Below are 21,671 nucleotides of genomic sequence, written 5' to 3'. Positions count from 1 at the left end.
TTGATGATAGGATGCTGCCTAGGTATAGGAAGTGGTCCACATTTTCCAGTCTAGCGTTGTCAATGGAGATGTTTGGGGGTGAGACTGGAGTACTGTTTGGTGGTGATTGATGGAGGATTTGGGTTTTTTTTATATTAATTGTTAGTCCTAGCTGTTTGTACGCCCTCGTGAAGGCAACCAGTGTACACTGTAGGTCCTCTTCTGAGAGGGCTACAAGGGCGTTATCGTCTGCATACTGTAGCTCCATAATGGATATGGTGTTCGTTCGACCTTTGGCCCTAAATCTGTTGATGTTAAAAAGTCGCCCGTCAGTTCTGTACATAATCCGAACTCCATGGGGAAGATGTTTGTCCGTGAGATGGAGGATAGCAGTAATGAAGATGGAGAACAGGGTTGGGGCAATGACACATCCCTGTTTCACTCCCGTGTCAACCCTGAAGGGCTCTGTTTCATCTCCACTACTACTGAGGACTGTAGCTGACATATTGTCATGTAGCAGTCTCAGTACCCGAATGTACCTCTCTGGGCATCCAAACCTTGCAAGAACCAGCCAAAGGGCTTGACGGTTCACAGAGTCAAAGGCTTTAGTAAGGTCTATAAAAGCCATGTATAATGGTAAATTTTGCTCCCTGCACTTAACACACACACTAACACACACACACACACACTAACACACACACACACTAACACACACACACTAACACACACACTAACACACACACACACACATTTATATAATAGTGAAGATCATAGTCATCATTAGATTTACTTTTTTTTTTTTGTATTTACGTGCAATCATTTTCATTAGTTTGTGATTCCGTTAACTAAAACAGACATGTTAAAACTTGCATAGAAATACATTGAGCAAGTTTTTTGTCATCTGGGAATCCTTTAAGTGAAGAGGTGAGATTTTGATGCTTGTAAAATGCAATGATTAGTAACACTCAAGATGAGAACAAAAGTCCGATCAAAACAAGTAATCTAAACAATCAGCCTTCATCTCAAAAAATTCAGAACTGCAAACAAACATCAGTTGATAGGAAAGAAAGGTACTGATGAGAGAAAAGAGAAAAGAGAAAAGGAAGAGAGGAGGTGACTGATTGGCTGGATGGCTTGTTCTCCCCCCCCCCCTCTCTCTCTCTCTCTCTCTCTCTCTCATCTTGTTAACGGTGCCACTTTTTCCTTTTTATGGTTTTTGCAATTCAGTTAATGAGTAAATTTCATAGAGAAAATCATTTTGTGCCAAAGTGTAGCCCACATCTGATGTGGAAAAGACATTGATGATGATGATGATGAAGAAGAAGAAGAAGAAGAAGAAGAAGAAGAAGAAGAAGAAGAAGAAGAAGAAGAAAATGGTTATACAAACCGAGAAGACACATTCTTCTTTTCGTACTGCCATTGGTTGGCACAGATTTGCCAGGGAGTGAAGTTACAACTACATGTAACTTATCGGTGGATGATGGAAAACAAATGACGTTAGTAGTTATCAGTCTTTTTTCAGGTTTAATCAAATTGTTATGCACGACTCAAAATCCAGCAAACTCCGAACTCACATTGAGAGGAGGAAGCTGAACAGTTGTTTAAGTAAGCATCACAGTGAGACATGGTCTAAACTTTTCAGCGTAATGCGCATACGATCTGGTGGACACATAGCTGGAGGAAAGGATCTCTTTAATTATAATTTAGCATCTCAAGTAGTTTGGCCATGTATAACATGTCACCTCTTTTTTTTTTTCTTTTTTACGTTACAAAGGGATTACCACATATCAAGAAGGTCCGGAAGCCACTCGAGGATAAGGGTTAATGTGTGTATTGTTGTCATTGGGACAGTTGCGTAATAATCGTTTGTAGTTGTAATTTGGCATAATCAGATTGTTTACGAGGGCAGATGAATAAGAACTTGTTTACATTGGACTTGAAGACAACAATATTGTTGTCAGCAGGAAAGCAGACCAGTGGAACAGTTCTAGGAAAGAAGCTTTGTTCATTGAAGGCATGTTTAGGTTTAGGCACAGATAAAGATTGGGGGAATTTATTAACAGTGATTTTGGCTAGACGAGTGTTTTTTGTGGAAGATTGGCAAGGAAGAATCATAGAAACTCCATAACGTGCCTGGATATTTCATCCACTAAAGATTGTCATAGACTGAGAAAGATCTGTCTTAAGCGTGTGAGAAGTGATATGACTGCATGCAACTTGACTGATAGCTTGGACCGTATCAAGAGCAGGCATGTGATGTTGGCTGGTGTTGCCTACTCTGGAGTTCAGTATACTCGCACCATCACCGCCACCACCACCACCACAACAACTACTACTTCTACATCAGCAGCAGCAGCAGCAGCAGCAGCAGAGAGATGATGGTGGCAAAGTGGTTAACAACATGAACTGACAACCTGGATTTGCCAAGTTCAAATCCAGTTCATTCCACATAAACACTTTCATTTAGGGATGTTGGTGACCTTTACATGAGTGCTCCCTTAAGTACCTGATATTATTCTAGAAAAAAAATCAAATTAAAATACTTTTCAGAAAGATAAAAATATAAGTTTTTTGAAGTCATAAACATTTATGAAAGTTTTTAAATTTTAAATTAGATGAAATAACTGCAAAAAGCATTTTGTAAACTTTTCAAAAACAAAGTTATTAAATCTCTTTATCTGTGCCTAAACTTGAACGTAGATTCCATGAACAAAACTTCTTTCTTAGAACTGCACGCGTGTGGAACTCTGTTCTGTTTGCCTGCTTTCGAGCTAACTACAATTTAGTCATCTTCAAGTCTAACGTAAACAATTTCTTGATGACCCGTGCCCTTAAGTAATCCAATTTACCAAATTTTTACTACTAATAATTATTACAATATTGTCCCATTGACTACCGCACATCCATTAACCCTTATCCTCGAGTAGCCTCTGGGTCTTGATAAGTAGTGACTCCTTTGTAAAAAAAAATAGTAAGTTTGACATTAATTTCTGCCATGGCCAAAACTATGCAAATAGAGCAATTATTACAAACAAATAGAAAGTCGAGCAATCAAGATTATTACAGATAAAGAAATTATTTATGCTGGATAATGTACACACTTTAATTGAACTATATTTGGGGGGGGGGTATAATTAATTGTTTATATCACTATTTTCGCTATTGTCCTTTCATTAAAACGTACTTTTATCATATGTCTAGCATTATCAGATCAGGCTGTATGAAGATATCGGCTTCTTGACGTAGATGCACAAAACATCAATGGTGTTGTTTTTTTTTCCCCTTTCCCTTTGCAAAACTCAATCATGTTTCGTCAATTCAAAAATAAGTCAAATAAGTTCAAGTCAAAAATAAAAACAACACTTTTCCTCCACAAAATAATCAAACCAAACACCATAAATAAATATTTGAAGATATAAATAACTGGAAGCGTAAAAGCTTTTTTTCCAAAACGTACTGGATTCAAAATTAAGACCCCTAAAAATGATTGATATGCTGTAAAACAAAATAACCAAACTAAATATTATCATATGTTTATTTCTTTAAAAGCACAGTCAATCAATGCAATAAAATCATTTTAAAATATTAGATTTGCCCTTAATGAGCATACGAGCAAAACCTTTGGATAAGAGAGATGGCATGACAAGGATGAAACTTCTGCATGGACAAACAATGAACAAAGGAATATGATAAATACAGGAAATAAATTCATATATCAAATTAGCCAGTTTTATTTGGTTACAAAAGTGCAAATTAGGAATTGGTTTGGATCAGCCACCAAAGTCACAGGAACGTTGAGTGCCTAGTCGTTTGCGTCACCAAACATTGGTGGTAATGTGAGCTAGCATAACTGGCAGTCCTAGCCACTTTTATATCTTTCCCTTAATATAGTTAGGAACCATCTAATACATATATCTTTGTAACCATTTTGTCATTTTGTTCTAAAGCTAATAAATCCTCCATTAAAAAGAAGCCTAATGTGTCTACATGAATTGATTGAGATGACAATGATTTTTTTTCCAAAGAGTAATCTTTTAATGGGGGGGGGGGCTGTATCATAGATTTTTGGTGGACACATGAGTTCCTGGCAGCAATGAATTAATCGCTACACTTATGAAAGCCCTGCACACATTCCATGATGCATTTTCATAATTAAGGCAAATGTTCTTTTGTCTGAAAAAAAAAAAATGCAAAACTTACTTTTGGAAATGCTGTTCTTCGATTGGAAACACAAAAGTATCTAAAATATTTTTTAGGGATTTAATCGCGATGAGGCCGTTTGCTTTAGTGGATGCCAAACTAATGTGATTTTTCAGCTCTTCCCATTTGTTCATGACATCTTTTCTTAAAATCTGTTCAACCTGTTTTTAAAAAGAGAATCAGAAAATATTGGCTTTATTATTTGTTGTTTAAAATGAATAAAGTGACTTGGTTGTATTGAATAAGTCAAATCTTATCGATTAGTTTTGTCTGATTTTGCAAGCAGTAACAGGGCAAAATAATCAGCCATATAAATTTATTGTTTGATATTTATAAGTTTCTTTTATTTTAAAAACTTATTTTCTGATTTTTGCAAATTATTTTATTAGTAGTAATTTGCTTTTTTTATTTTTAGATTATTTTGCAAATTATTTGTGCAAAATTTTATTATTTTTTTTTAACATCCGAACTTCTGATTAAAGATTAGTTGATTTTTTTTGTTTTGTTTTGTTTTGTGATTTAAAATCTTTCCTGCCAGCCTTTCGAGTTAAGCAGTTACAAAAACAACTCCTCATCCCCAAAATCTTAATGAGGCAGGCGAACAATATCAGTTAGCATAACTGGCGTCTCAAGCCACTTTTATATCTTTACAGTTTTGAATTTTTGAGATGAGGATTAATTATTCATATCATTTGGATTCATTTGACTACTGTTCTCATCTTGAGTGTAATTTTTGCAGCGTTTTGGTTGATGTAACCTCTGATATTTTTTCAGGATTCTGGAGTTCAGCAGAAAGATTCCGGAGTTCGATAAATTACACCTAAAGAAGGTCAGAGGTTACATAGACCAAAACATGAGAACAGTAATCCGAATAATCCAAATAATATGAAATATGTTTCTTTCTTCATATAGTTAGGAACCATTTAATGCATGCATCTTTCTCATCTCCATAATCATATTGTCATTTTGTCCGAATAAATCCTCCACAGAAAAGAAGCCTCGTATGTCCATATGAATTGATGATGATGATGATGATGATGATGATGATGATGATGAGGAGGAGGAGGAGGAATACCAGCCATGGTGTGTATAATGTGTTTAATGAGGTCATACACACCTCAGATGGCCGGATATCCCTTCCTCTAAAATCTGTATTAGAAAACTCTTTGGATTACTAAAAATTACAAATTATGTAGTAAGCTCTAAGATCATATAAAATTATGAAAATATTTATTTCGTCAATATATTCTCTGATGTAAAACTAAATTGAATCAATGTTTTTCTTTTATTTATTTTTCTACAAAACTAATTTGACTGCAAAAAGATCAACAAAACATGTTTAAAAAGTATATACCTACCTTTTCCCATGTCATTACTTTTGGTGAAAATGTGCAATTGGCCTGTGGAATTGGTTCCGGTATTTCGACCTGGGTCAAAGAAAGAAACAAGCAAAATCAAAACTCGAAGGCAAATTTCCAATTAATAAAAAGAATAAAAATATCATTGGAAGAATATGATTTTAGAGTCAAATGCAGAAATGATTTGTCAAAGGCATAAAATTGCTTAGGTATGATTGGAAAGGTTTGATCTTAGGTTTTGATTTGAATCTATATATGAAAGTAAATAATGTCCGGTTCATCATCATATTCATTTAATGCCCATTTTACATACTGGCATGTGTTGGACGGCTTTTATAAATTGACTTCCAAACCAAACCATCTCAGATCTAAGCCTAAATAACATTACACATCCATCATATTATTCTCATATCATTTCTTGTCATGCAACACATGTCCTCAACCTTTACTGGCTTAGGATAGGTTCATTTTTTTTTTCTTTGCTAGGACTTCTGTGCATCTTTATTGCACACCCAATCTCTCGGTCATTTATTTTTGCATATGCTCAAGCATTCACGATTGATGGCATGAATAAGGAACATTTTTATGCTCAACTTTACCGTGTGAATTCCTCAATTGCTCAGAATGAAAAGCTGATTCTGACTTTAACATCTGAGATAAGATCACATGTTGTGAAAAGGAACAATTAAACAAAAAAGAAAAAAGGGGTGGGAAGTATTTACAACAGCAGCAACCTTTTGCTGACCAGATATATTGAACCTGACTTTATGATAAGCAACACACTTTTTCACCAAAAAAATCGGTAGAAAACCAATTGACAGCAATTAAGATCCAAACAAACACTGGTGCCTGATCGATTATGAGATGACGTCACAAAAAAATAGTGAAAAAAAATGATGAATGTGAGAAGTGTGAAGGGTCAACGTTGCCTTTACATTTTTGTCAAGTTTCAGAAAAATCTAATGGATGGGGAAAAAGTTATGGGGTAAAAAGTATCATTTTTGAGCTCCTGGGACTGTCGAATCCCAGTGAAAATGGACAAACGTAGCAGTTTCACACCTTAAAACATGTATATTTGAATTCAGCACCATGGAAAACTACTATATAGACAAACATATCAAGTTTTTGAGTAATATAAAAAATAGCTCCAAAAAGGCATGTTTTTTTTTTTTAGCCCTAAAAGTCCCAGATGGATGCGAACTAGAATTTTGCCAGGGTCACTCATACTGAATTTATATTAAGAACAATGGTTTCCACATTTTAGCCAAGTTTCAGGAAAATCTAATGGATGGATCAAACGCTATGGGGCAAAAGTGTCATTTTTGACCTCTTTTGAGCCCCTGGGGACGCCGAATCCCAGTGTAAATGGATACCGGTGTAGTTTTAGACCTTAACACATGTATATTTGAGTTGACCACTGTGAAAAACCACTAAATATTCAGGCATATCAAGTTTTTGTTGAAAAATATGAAAAAAGAACTAAAAAAAAAAAAAGGGGGGCGTTTTTAGCACTAAAAGTCTCCGGCAATGCAAACCAGAATTTTGTTAGGGTCACCCATAATGGATTTATATGAAGAACAATTCAGGCCAAGTTTCAGAAAAATCTAATGGATGGATCAAAAGTTATGGGACAAAACGTGTCATTTTGGGGCATTTTTTGACCTCAAAAAATTTTTTACTGTGCATATCTATTTAATGAAATACAATTTGTGGCAAAATTTCAGAAAAACCTAATGGACAGTTATCTGGCAATCGTCTGGACTAACGGACGCATGGATGCACGAACGGACACACAGACGCACAAACGGACGGACGCACAGATGCTACTGAAAGCATAGGACCCTCTCTGATAAATTGGGGGACCGAAAATGTGGCAAAGATAATTTCAAGAAATTTGATGTCAGGTGTCTCCAAGATCTCAAGAATTTGCATCAAAACTGCAAGAGATTATTCTACAAATATCCTGAAAGACAGATGCGGATACTCATTGGGGCTTGTTTAAAAATTCCATCGCAACATCATGTGAGGAAGCATTTGGTTTCCAATCAAAAAAATTACAATTGGTTCGATGATAATGAGGAGGTTATCAGCTGTCTCATTGATGGGAAAAGACAGATTTCGTGCTTATACGAGGGATCTAAGATCTTGTGATACTGATAGTGTAAAGCTGTTGTTCATGACGCCACAAGAATTCTGGTGGATTGATAAATCAAATGGAAAGTCAAAAGCTTGCACTTTGCGGTTTCTTCAGTGCCACCAAGGTTATCTATGAATCTTTAACACAGAGTAAAGACGGTATAAACGCTTCTTTTTTTCTGTTTTACGAAGGAGTCACCACTTATTGGAGGCCACTCGAGGATAAAGGTTAATGAGTGTACAGAAGATGATCTATGAATCTTTAATGCAGAGACAAGCTTCTTTCAAAAGTAAAGACAGTATAAAGGCTTGTTTTTTTTTTTACAAAGGAGTCACCACTTATCAAGGCCCAGAGGTCACTCGAGGATAAGGGTTAATGAGTGTACGATAGTCAATGGGAAAATATTGTAGTAATCATTAGTAGTGGAAATTTGATAAATTGGATTACTTAAAGGGATGGCTCATCAAGAACTTTGTTTACGTTGGACTTGAAGACGACTATATTATAGTCAGTTGGAAAGCAGGAAAATGGAAGAATTCCACAAGCGTGCAGTTCTAAGAAAGAAGCTTTGTTCATAGAATCTACATTTAGGTTTAGGCACAGATAAAGAGTGGGGGAAATTATTGATAGTGGTTTCAGATAGACGAGTGTTTCTCGTGAAAGTCAGGACAGGAGGGACCATAGATCGAAGCTCAGACAAGCATATGCCATCCTCTGAACACGTTTTTCAAGGTGGAGATATTTGCGAGAGCTCTAACATAGAAGTACACAAAACTATTATACTCCTGATGCTTCTTTGTGCATCAGAGACCTGGATGACATATATGGTTCTGGAAAATTTCCATCACTGTTGCCTTTGGAGCAATTTGCACATACACTGGTGAAACTACCACACCAACATCAGCATCTTCCAAGAGACTGAGACTACTAACATTAAAACCTTCATCAAAATTCAAATGATATGGAATAGCCACGTCGTCAGAATGTTGGACTCCTTACTGCTGAAATAAATTTTCTATAGCCAACTTAGAAAAGAAGGAAATCGCAGTCAGGGTTGTCAGAAAAATTACCACAAAGATGTCCTAAAGGCCAACTTCAAGAGGTACTCGACTAATGGAAATCGTATATGAAGAACAGAGCTACTTAGAGATTGATCCTGCCTAAGGGAACAAAGACTTTGAAGAGAGACGGTTGGTTGCGCAGGCTCTCTACAACGATAACAGCTGGCTTTAGCGAGGTCCGTTCATCGCGGTGGTTACTCAGATAGCATGTGTCGTTTGCCTTTCAGACGTCACCCGGTTTTATGCTCTTTGCTCTTTGTGTGAGTTGATTTATATGTAAATTAGCTTAACTCTCACTAGATCTCGCAGGAATATCTCTTCTCTGCTACATGGTTATGTATCACGTCCTGATTGGTTGGTTTTAATTATGTGATATAGGAGAGATTTGAAGTGATGTAAGTTTCTGAAGATATTTCAGTGAGGACACTTATGCAAAATCCAGATAAAGAAGTTTGCTCATGTTCCTGTTGATATGATCCAGTCAGAAGCAACTTATTGTTCAGAAAAAATGGATCTATAGTTAAGTTAATAAATTATTTTTTTTAAGATGAAAATGGTTGAGGCATTCAGAAACGTAACCTAAAATGCAAAAAAAAACATTCATACTATTCACAATAATCAGTTTTTAATACAAAAAACATATTTTTCTTTCAATTTTCTTTTCTCTTTCTTTTTGCCAGGGATGAGAGGCATTCAACCATTATTTCAAAGACTCCAACTAAGAGTTGTTTTTTTTTAGATTCTGATCGTCTTTTTAAAGGCAATTATTTGTGTTTTTATTGCACTGGGTTCACTGGGTATATTCGCCAAATAGTTTTTAAAATTCTTTTTTATGACCCCAGTGGCTTCTATAATTACTAGAGTTATTGAAATCTTCCTATGGGTTCCAGTTTTTTTTTTTTTTTATCTCATACATAAAATCTTAATATTTAGTTATCTTCTCCCTCTCCACTTTGTTTAAGCAAACATCATCAGGAATACTGACTTCAACAAGGGTTGTTACCTTCTCTCTTTTGTACCATACTACTATGTTAGGTTTTCAAAGAATGTAGTTGTAGGAGTTGCATAGTTATAGTGTATAACTTATATCCCATGGTTCTTTTCTGGTATATGTATCAAGGAATTGTTATGATATTTGTATGCTTTATTAGCATGTATTTCAGACTAATGCGTTCCTTCTACATTCGCTGAAATGCCCATCAGCATAAGAAATAAGAATGACATATTTTTTAAATGACGTGTGCCAGTACAAAGCTTTTGTGTGATCCAGTCAGCTCTGCAACAAAGGAATTGTCCCTCAAAAAAACAAAAAAAAACAAAAAAAAAAACACACAATTTTTTGGATATTACAAATGATGTATACCTTCCCAAACTTGAATGGCAGACTTGCAAAATGAATTTTTCCAGGTCATCAGACCAAAACCCACAAATCTCATTGACATAAAACTATGGCTAGGAGGCACAAAAAAATTCCTTTTTCTCTGGAAGGAGGGCTTTGGCTGTTTATCCTTCCTATCTCATGAAATCTTTTCACCCCTGACTGATTCTGGACCTTTGTTAGTGGTTACAATTCGACCACCCAGAAGTTAACTACTGAAGATAATGGTCAGATAATTTCTATTCAAAAGAGTTTATCTGGAGCCCATTTAAGCAAATTATTTTTTCCAAGCAGGTGGATTCCAGCATAATTTTCTTATTTAATGAGGCTCTTAGTTTTTCAAACAAAGAAAATATCTTCTGAGTGGTTGAACTTTGACCAAAGATGTTTTAAGTTTTCTGTGCCCTACTTTTCCTTTGACGAGATATCACTGCAAAGTCTGCAATTAATATATACTAGCAAAACATGCTGCACAACACATGTTTACATAAATCACAGTGTTATATATTTACATAAACCACAGTGTTATATATTTGCTGTGGCCAGTTGTTTAATGTGCTTTTCAGTCTATATAATTTCTAAATCGACTTTTGTCACTGATCTATGATATATACACACTGACATCGAATAAAACACAACACAGCTGAATTCTAAAAATATTTTGTTTATCACTGACAATAGTTTTTGATTTAGTTATGATGGTGTTGACCTTTAGTGAAGGTGCATGGCGGGGGGTGCAGATGTTTTGGCAGTGAAGAAAATGTGTCAGTTTATCCTCACTCTGTGACCGACTGTTGCTCGCTTTCTGTTGTGTAGATTTATATAAACATTCTTTCAGCCTGGAATGTTTAATATTTCCCATTGTCTGTTGTTCTAATCGTTTAACCAATATTTTTGGTTAATTGTGCATTTCAATAGACAATGGTGGAAAACCTCGTATTCCTTATATGGAATCGATCTGCATATGTGCAACCCATCGAATGCCTCTCTTCGTTCAACAACAAGAGCACTTTTCCAACAGGCTCATTGTGTCAGGAACATGTCCAACCAGCACCAAAAAGTTAGCATTGAAGAAGCAATATGCATGGAAGGCAACCATAGCCAATGGCATTCAACCTAGGCAGATTGAACTTATTGTTAAGGAAAATGGATTCATAGTTAATAAATCATTTTTTCTTTATGCATTGAACAGGTTCCAGCTATGTGTTTGAGAAAGAGACATTCAGAGGCAAAACCTAAGATGCAAAAAACATCCGTATCATTCCCAATCGTGTAATAATATATAATAATCAGTTCCTTAAATAATTATAAGAAACCTTCTCAATCAGAGAAGTCATCGTAAAGCATAAATATCAGCTGATGAAGAATGTAAACAAAGACGGAAGGAACTTGATTTTAACCACTTGGCGTTATTCGGGTTCTTTTTACTTTCATTTTTTGTTTCGCTTTAATAATTTTGAAGTTGAATTTAATTATTAGAGTATTATTTGAAACATTGTTAAAACAATTAAAGATGCTTCTACAGAATTTGAACGGAACCAACCCTATAACTTAGGTCAAAATTAAAACAAAAACGGTTCGGTTAAATTCTGTAAAAGTACTTTTTAATCCTATTAACATAAATTAATATAGTTTGAATTTTTTTTTTTTTAAAGAATGAATGTAAATTGGTTGATAATGTTCAGTGCTGCCAAGACAAAGCTTATTTCCTTTAATTACAATAAACCTTCTCAACCACTGATTGTCATGGCTAATGATACATTACTTGAAAGTACTTCCCTCAAGCTCCTAGCGTTAACATTCACAGACAACATGAATTGGAACAAATACATTGAAGCAATTGGCAAGGCTGCTGTGAAGAGAGTTGGTTCTTTCTACCGTGCTAATAGGCTACTCACACCTGAGAGTATCCTGTATCGCTACAAGTCCACAGTTCGCTCATGCATGGAATATTGTTACTACATCTGGGTTGCCACTAGTCTCTCACTTCTAGAGAAGGTTCAGAAAAGAGTCGCCAACCCAACAGGTCCTGAACTATCATCTAAAATTCAACCTCTGTCCCATCCCCCAAAAATGGCATTTTTGTGCCTGTTTTACAAGTATTTCAATGGCAAATACTCTGACGAACATTTTTTTTTTTTTACATAGGCATCACCACATTATCAAGGCCAAGAGGCCACTCAAGGATAAGAGTTAAAGAGTGTACAGTAGAAATTGGACAATATAATAATCATTAGTAATGAAAATTTGGTAAATTTGATAATTTATATGGAACGGCTCATCAAGAACTTATTTACGTTAGACTTGAACACAACCATATTGTAGTCAGCTGGAAAGCAGGAAAACGGAAGACAATTCCACAGGCGTGCAGTTCTAAGAAAGAAGCTTTGTTCATGGAATCTACGTTTAGGTTTAGGCACAGATAAAGAGTGGGGGGAATTATTGATAGTGTTTACAGCTAGACGAGTGTTTCTTGTGAAGGTTTGCCGAGGGGGGACCATAGACTGAAGCTCAGTCGAACACTTTCCATGAAAATAACGATACATCAGAGACAAACTCGCAACATCACTTCTGTGAGATAGAGGTTGCAGGGAAGAGAAAAGGACATTTCCTACAAGGCTACGAAGTTTATTTTGAACTCTATCAAGGCAGGAGAAGTCCTTTCTAGAAGCTCCTGCCCAGATGTGGCAACAGTATTCCATCCTTGGACGTACCTGGCTCTTATATAGATAGAGAATTGCATCAGCAGTGAGATATCTACCCGATCGATAGAAAGATCCCACCATTTTTCCAGCGGCCTTGGCAACAGATTTGATGTACGTATTCCATTTAAGATCAGGAGTAATGGTCAAGCCCAGAAGCCTGTCAAAACTTGAGGCCTCCTGAAGACGAGAGCCATTCATTTCAATTGATGCCAGATATGGATCAGAATGTTGATGATGTAAAGAGAGAAGCTTGGTTTTAGATGCATTAAAAGTAACCAGCCACTCCTTTCCCCATTGTACTACGTGCTCAAGATCAGAGGAGAGAGAATTGGAGAGAACTTGGTCGTTTACTGTCTTAGATGTGCTACCATAAATGGTAGTGTCGTCAGCATAAATGTCTACAAATGATGTAAGGATGTGAGTTGGAAGATCATTAATGTAGATCAGGAAAAGAGTTGGGCCCAGGATGGACCCCCGAGGGACATCAGCATTAATACTGTGAGCTTAAGCACTAGTACCCCCTCAATGACAATACCCTCGACAAACCCAACAAGCAGCAAAATCTCACCCCTACATTGAAGAAATCCCTACAAGTAAATGTTTTAAAGCTTTCTACTGGAATAGCTTTTCTACTTGGACTGCTGCTGCACTTTGGAATTCCCTCCTATGCCCTTGTTTCCCTGCCTGTACTGACATGCAGAAATTCAAGTGTAATGTGAACAGACAACTAGCAACCTAACTCCTTAAATAGTATCCCTACAAATTTGGTCCCAAATATTAGTTCCTCACAACTAAGTGGCTCTGTGCTTTGTTTGCAGTGAATTGACAATAAAAATAAATAAATAAAATAGTTGGTCAAACATTCAAACATTTGATGATTTGCTAAGAAATAGCTTTCTAATCGACAATTTAAATGCTTTCAAATTTCGAAGTGTTGCTGTGTAATTCCATTGTTTTTTTTTTCTGTTTTTTTTTTTCAACTATTGGCAAGATTAAAATGGTTTGTTTAAGAAAGAAACTGAAATGCACTATGGTTGATTAAATTTGTGCTTTGTTTGGGGTGAATTAACAAAAAAAGAAAAACCAATTAATCATGGCGGTATGTTTAAGTAATAATAACATGCATAAAATAAATTACAATGGTTTAAAATGCCCCTTTTTGCACCGACCTGCTACATGACTCTTATACAGATTTGTATTTTAAGCAGAGAAAAGGAATAAAATAGAAAATATTTTCTTGTTCACCTTTGGTGTCTCGTTGTTAAGAACTTCTAATAATTTCGGCAGGTAAATCCTGTTGCCATGTTCTGGATCCAACAGTATGCAGACATCTTTGAACTCTTTTTCATTCAAGCAGAAATATAGTTTTTTCAATTCGGCTTCAATATCGAGCCTCGTCAACCAGCCTCGTCTGCGCTAAAACAACAAAAGGAAAAAAAAATTTAAATACATCATATACATTCAAAAAAATAAAAACATTTTCCATATTAATCCATATAAAATGATGCAATCATTGAATTGAAATGTCCGGTTAAAGTTGTATACTGCTAAGTTCATTCTCAACAAATTTATTTTATTAAATGTGTTCTTTGTGTTCGTGATTGGAATACATTGGAATAGGTTTGAGTGTTAAAGTATAAATTATTTATAACTAGCAAGACCTGTGTCCCGGCATTGCCAAGTGGGAAATTGAAAAAAATTATTTAACTTAAAAAAATAAGATAAAAAAAAATATGTGATCCCTGCCCGAGCATGGTGTACACGGTTTGGATCTTGATAGATCCCAGCCTTTTGGGTAAGTTTTGCCTCTTAGCTAGTTGAATGAACGAGTTAACCCTGTGTAATAGAAGCCATCCTTTACTTTCATTTATCCCCGTTAGCCTCCTCCCACATATTGAATTTATTCTATTTTTCCAACTTAATTTCCACTTCCATTTAGAGATTGACTGTTTTCAGTTCTGAATAAGCAGGAGAACAGTAGGGAGTCTATTATTTAGAAAGAGTTGGGAGGGTCTTAACATTTTTGATACTTTAGACCAAGGATGACAAACGACACCCTTTTTCCTTAAACTTTTCATAGCCTTGTACCTGATTTGTTTTAAATATAATTTTGGATTCGTATTACAATCCACAGAGGTACGAAAAATTCGTCAAAAAACAAATATATAACAAATAAATGTTATCAAAGGCAAGATAAGTTAGTTTTCTACCTAACTGAATAAGTTTTTAGCGTTTTTATTTAATGTAAAATGTTTATTCGGTTCGAAAAATAAGTAATATTAAGCGCTACCAAAGAACAGGAAAAAATGGCCACGTTTCTGAAGACTCGACAAAGACTTCAAAATAAGAAATAAAACAAAATTGTGATAGAGGCCCACCCAATAAATGTTACCGTGACGTTATATACCTTAGCCGAAATTAATATTAGGGACGGAATTGTTTGATTAAACAAAAATACAAATTGTTACTATTCTACATCACCAACAAAAATAGAATTACTCCTGCTGAAACAAAAACATGCACATTAATTTTTAGAATTTATAGTGTGGGATAAGTTTAGCATATACTTTTAACATTACATGTTGCTATTATTTTTACTTTTTTTTTTTTTTTTACTTGTGGAGTATTTGAGAAAATATCGATGTATAAATACAAGCTAAAAATACAAAATAATAAAAGTAAAAAACACCTGGATTTTTCTTATGAAGAATTTGTTATAAGTCGAAATATTGAATTTGTTTTAATAAATAAATATAAATAAATATATATGAAATATAAAATTCAAACTTGAACGGTTTTAAGACCAAAACTAGTGCAGACATTTTTTAAAAAAATAAATAAGCATATTTCATATATTCCATATATAAACAGTGCTTATCCCATATATATATATATATATATATATATATGTATATATATATATATATATATATATATATGTATATATATATATATATATATATATATGTATATATATATATATATATATATCACCAAAATAATAATACTTCCATATATAGATAAACATAATAATATATCAACATAATAATAATAATTCTATCAACAATAATAATTCTATCATCATATCAATGATATATCAACATAATAATAATTCCATATATATCAACGGTGATATATTCCATATATCAACAGTGCTTAAAAACAGTGAATTCCTATATTATAAATACAATCTATATAAATACTCAACTATGTAAATACTAAAAAGAAGATCCAGCTTTGTTCGGCATTGAGTGTAGATTCTTTTACCTTTCTTTGTATAGGGAAAACACACAAACACACATACATACACACAGTCGTTGAGTTTTATACTTGTAGTTTAATGTTGGAGCCTGAAAAATCATTAACTATAATTTTCCGGGTAATGCCAGGACACGGGTCCTGTAAGTATGTGTGTGTGTATATCTATGATATAAAGCTGAACGTCTGTGTGTGTGTCTGGTCACGAATAGGCTCCTATATGGTTGACTATTATAGAAAACTGGTCACATATAATGATAGAAGATGTATCGAGACACAAGAATGGGTATGTTTGATCTGGCATAATGATGATTCATTAAAATTGTGGGGTCTGCGTACGCGCCTGGTCCACAAAGTATGGAAATAAAAAATTTAAAAATTAAAAAAAAACCTTTACAAGTGTTTTTGATATAGATGTACATACGAATACTTTGATAAGTATGTTTTAACTTAAATAGGGATGGTATAATAAAATTGTGAGGTCTGCGTTCGCGCCTGGACTCCATAGAATGGAAATAGGCACAAACTTTAATAAAGACTTTTCATATCTATCTGCGTAAGCATACTTTGATAATTATATTTCAGTTTGAAGAAATATGGTATAATAAAATTATGGGGTGTTCGTTCGCGCCTAACCTCCATAGAATGTAAATATGTTACAAAGTTTAACAAGGTTTTTTAATATAGATCCACAGAATATTGTGATAAGTGTTTCAGTGTGAACAGGTATGGTATAATAAATTATGGGGTTTATCTATTTCATTTTTACTTTCATCATATTTTGCTTTGGTTTTGATACCCCCAAATTCGAAGCTATCTCTTTACAACCCTTCTTTTTCATAACCTGTCATACTTTCATAAATCAGAGTCCATTTTCTGTAGGCTGTTTTTGAACCCAGTCAACGACGGGTACTTTTGCTAGTATATATATATATATATACATATATATATATATATATCTCCGAACTTAGCGGAAATCTCTCTAGAGCTCTTTCGGCTATCATCCCATCAGCAGAAAAATCGATAGCAATGAAAAATAATTTTAATGGCGAAAATAAAGAGCAATGGAGGATCTTTTTTTTATTACATATTTAAGGTGTCAAATGATGATTAAAATAAATAATTTAATTCAATAAACGATTATAAGGCGACTGAAATGGCACCGCGAGGGAAGAAAAAAAAACAGAAGGGAGGTGGTCAACGTTCCCTGAAGAGATTTAACGCTTTTAACGATTCCTTCTGCCGGCAGAAAGAAGGTTTACGATTCGCGATAGAGACGGATTCCAAAATGTTAAAAATGATTTTGGAATCCGCTTTATGAAGTACCTCAAACCACTCTATTTTATACTGGTTGGCACAACAAGGATTTTCAACCAAATGTTGTCTAATAGCAGAGTCTAAATTTGCAGAGGAAGGGAGACTCACATGCTATACCCCACCCTGTCTAATCTTGGATAGAACCTGCTGGTTTACACAAGTCTGCAAATGCAAAGAAGTCTGCCCGACATAACCAGCATTACACTGGCATTTAAATTGATAAATAATATTACTATTTTGGATGTAAGGTAAACTATCCTTGCAAAAAGAAGGAAAAGCAGGTCTAGTAGTATATACCAAACGCAAGGAAACAGAGTAGAAGCAATTAATACTTCTAACAATTTGTTTAGTTAATTTTGTACCCTTATCGCCTATCCATGGTAATTTTAAGTAAACAGAACATTTAAAAGCCCGAATATTTTATGTGAATTAAAATCTGTAACCGTTTTGTTAATACAATCATTAATAAGATCTTCAGGATAACCGTTACTGATGAAAATGTCCCTGATTTTATCCGGTTCAGAGTCTAGTTTACGAGGTGAGCAAATCATGAGGGCTCTATGTAACAGCGTATGAATTAAGCCAATTTTTTTGTGATTTAGTTCACATAAAGACTAGTAAAAGTTAGCTTCCTGTAAATGGAAATGAAAAAGCCACTTGAACGTACAACAAGAACATCCAAGAAGGGAAGGGTTATCTTTCTCACTTTCCATAGTGAACTGTAAAGACCCATGAAGGGAATTCAACCTATTAAAGCATGTTGACGCTTCATTTTGCGATGCACACATAGCAAAAGTGTCGTCGACATATCTAACATACGTCATGTATTTAGTTCCAGAACTAAAAAGAACGGATTCATAATAACCAACGAAAATAACAGCTAAAGTTGAGGCCAACGGGCTCCCCATAGAAACCCCGTCGACCTGACTGTACATAATATCAGCAAGGCTAAACTCCACTGATTTAGTGCACATTAATATAAGTTCTGTAGATATTTCCTTCCAAATACGAGGAGGTCAGGCAACCACCATAGAGTGCGTCGATGCAAACATATAGTCTCATTCAATTAACTTTTTTGTAAGGGGTGGAGGAGTTTGTTATTACAGATACAATTGTCGCCCTAGAAAAGACGATATGATTCAATTTCCGTTTGATGAAACCTGGTTTTCTCTTTTCCTTTTTTTTTTGGCAGATTATCTTATTATTTTATCGTTTCAACCTATTTTTTTTTTTTTAGAAAAGTAAATAATCCATTTCACTTTGAATTTTTTTTTCTTCTAGACTAGATTGAGGTCGTAACATAACGGGAAATGATTAAAATAACGGTTTAAAACATTATGCCACATAACACAATCGCTTTTATTAGATAGAATGTTATGCTTGAATGTCAAAAATAAATAAATAAATGAAAGTACTACAGGATGGAACGGTAAATTTTTCACCCTAAAAAGAAAACACTACAGCTTTATAGTAAAACTTAATTCAGGTAACTTAATTATGTAGTAGAGCTGACATCTATTCAATGAAGCCGCCTTCAGCCTCAATCTCCGCCTCGATACGGGTCTGCAACTGGAAGCATGCCTTTTCCATAAGCACTGGTAGGAGCTCGGCAAATACTCGGCAGACGGCAGCAATCAGGTTGTCTTTGGTGTTGTGGGAGGTCATATTGGTGATGATGTATGATCAACCGAAGTAGTCCAGTGGGTTCAGGTCGGGGGAATAGAGGTGGGGGCAGTGAAAGAAGGGTATAAAGTCTTAGGACTCCTTCTGAAGGCAAGCCTAGGTCTCTTTGGACTTGTGAGCTGGCGTCAAGTCCTGCTGCCACACCCAGGGTCTACCAGCAGCCACCTGATTGCACCAGAGGATCATCACACTCTTCAGCATATCCAGGTACACTTTGGTGTTGACTTTGAACATATAAGATGGCATGATGTAGCCTTCACTTGAAACCACACGAAAAAACATAACCGTTTTGTTTTTATCACCCTGGGCACGTCTCTGTTTTCCCAATTTGCATTTTGAGGGTGCTGGCAATAGTCTGATTGTCATAGCTTGGGTCAGTAGAGAGCATGAGTTGTACAGCGGCACATCTCCAATCTCGCTCGTTGAACATTGTGTCACTTTCAGACATGATAGAAAGCTCCTATCGCTCTTGGGATTTATACACAACTGGCCAACTAGTAGATGGTCTGCAACAAAAAAAGAAAACCGGTCTTCATCAAACGGAAATGGAACCATGTCGTCTTTTTTAGTGCAACAATTTTATTGTTCCACCCTGTAGTTGGCTCTTATTTCATACTGGTCTTAACATTATTATAAAACTTACTGAGTGTTTTATATACTAGCATTTCAGCTCGGCGTTGCCCGGGTGTTTGGAGGTGTATGTTGAGCAAAAAAAAAAAAAACGGTCAATTTTTTTAAAACTTTGACCCCTTAACATTTATTGTTTTGGGCTCAAATCAAGTTATTAAGTAAGATCCGTATCCAAGGAACCTATATCTATAATTTCAAGTGTTTAGACCCAAAATTGGCGGAGGAGTTTGGTAGAGTTTTCAAAGGTCAAATCGTTGAACTTTGACCTCTTAGCAAACAGATTTCTGGCCAAAAACGGATTACAAAGATTTTCCCAAATCTCAGTACCCTGTATATCAAATTTCGAGTCTGTAGACTGAACATTCACAGAGCTATTGCGTAGGAAAATGCACACACACACAAACACACACACACATACACACACTAAAATGTTTTTTGACTAATATATATATTAAAATGTTTTTTTGACTAATAATAGTATGACCCCAATGCTATGGACGATCTTATTTATTACTACGGTTACGACAATCAATTAATGAGAAGCCTCTGACCTCATTAAAAAAATATCGAATTTTGGACTCGTCAGTTCGCTGTCAACCTCCATCTTAAACAACTGAACCACTGCTGATTGTGACTGCATTGATTCTTCGCCAATCTAATGCCGCTATCTTTATTCTAAACTCAACACTCAAGATCGTGACTGCCTTGACTCTTTGCAGATTTGATTTACTACCGCCATCTTTGTTTAACATAATGTCTCAACATTCAACACAACATATATATATATATATATATATATATATATATATATATATATATATATATATATATATATATATGAAAGTCCTTTTTCTACAGTCTCTTTCATTTCCTCAATTCTCTCATAGCACCAGCCTCTAAGGTTTTCTTGGAGCTTAGGGCGTAACCAAAAAGTCACAGGATGCAAAGTCTGGGCTACAGGTAAGGTGAAGAACTGTCTTGATGCCTATCTTGCTTAAATAGTCTGTGACAAGGATGAAGTTGTGAAATGGTGCACTGGGACAAACTTCACAGAAATCTTCCGCATCTTCAGTTCTTCATCAAACTGTAGACCCACGACGGTCCTTATTCATGAAATTCTTTATTTGACCAATCAACTCTGGTGTTCTGACTACCTTATTCCTCACACACCGCTTAGCATCCTTCATACACTCCCTGACTTCCTTGAATCTCTTATGCCACTCAAAAACTGATGCTCAATTCATGCAAGATAGTACAAAAGCAGTCTGAAGCATTTCATACGTTTCTGCGGCATTTTTTCCAAGTTTAAAACAGAATTTTATTGCAAATCATTCTTCTAAAGCGTCCTCACATCAATATTGCATTTTTGAAATTCATCAGCTGTGACAATCAGGCTTTAGTAGGGTGTATTCCAATTCCTGGTGCAGCTGTTTATTTGAACCTGAAATCATAAAAACTGGTCAGTCTTCTCATAAGATGTATAGCAATAACATACTGCATTATCAAGAGTCTACGACAATTTTAAATGCCTGCACAAAAAAGTCGTGAAACTTATTAAAGGCACCTCGTACCTGTTTTATTATTTGATATTTTCATTTTTCAAATTATTGAAATAATCTTTTGGGAACAATTTTAACGCGTTTTGGACGATCTTGTTGACTCTTTTTAAACATCCTCTTCAGAAATTTTGTAAAGATAGATATTTTTGCAAAGCTATTTTGAGGATAAACACTTGTCTTAAGGAATAAAAATATGATATGTCTCTAAATATTTTCAAACTCGAGCGTGTTTCACCCCCCCCCCCTCTAGTTTCATTGGGGCCAGTTCAAGGTCATTGAGTGAGAAATTGAGGTCGTGGTGCACTGGTGCAGGTGTGTTTGCTTTCCTTTTTTTAAAAAAAAATTATTTTAATTTATTTTCTTCTTACTTGTGTGGAGGTGTGAGGGTGTTTGGCTACTTTATCTC

The 21,671-nt window shown here is 35.1% G+C and overlaps 1 protein-coding gene across 1 annotated transcript in view; it reads right to left on the bottom strand.

Annotated features, from left to right (window-relative positions):
- Positions 1-21,671, bottom strand: part of LOC145285833 (EF-hand calcium-binding domain-containing protein 6-like) — a 288,961-nt gene that overhangs the window by 109,938 nt on the left and 157,352 nt on the right. Inside the window, exons 13-15 of the mRNA XM_080134267.1 lie at positions 14,064-14,234; positions 5,538-5,606; positions 4,180-4,340 (exon numbers count right to left, since the gene is read on the bottom strand). Coding sequence (XP_079990393.1) covers positions 4,180-4,340; positions 5,538-5,606; positions 14,064-14,234 — 401 coding nt within the window. The remainder of the gene's footprint in view (positions 1-4,179; positions 4,341-5,537; positions 5,607-14,063; positions 14,235-21,671) is intronic.

This window comes from Euprymna scolopes, chromosome 10 (genome assembly GCF_053919585.1).
Source record: "Euprymna scolopes isolate OS-2025 chromosome 10, ASM5391958v1, whole genome shotgun sequence".
NCBI classification, from domain to species: domain Eukaryota; kingdom Metazoa; phylum Mollusca; class Cephalopoda; order Sepiida; family Sepiolidae; genus Euprymna; species Euprymna scolopes.
The sequence above is the reverse complement of the archived record's forward strand: the minus strand, read 5'-3'. Positions and strand labels throughout refer to the sequence as shown.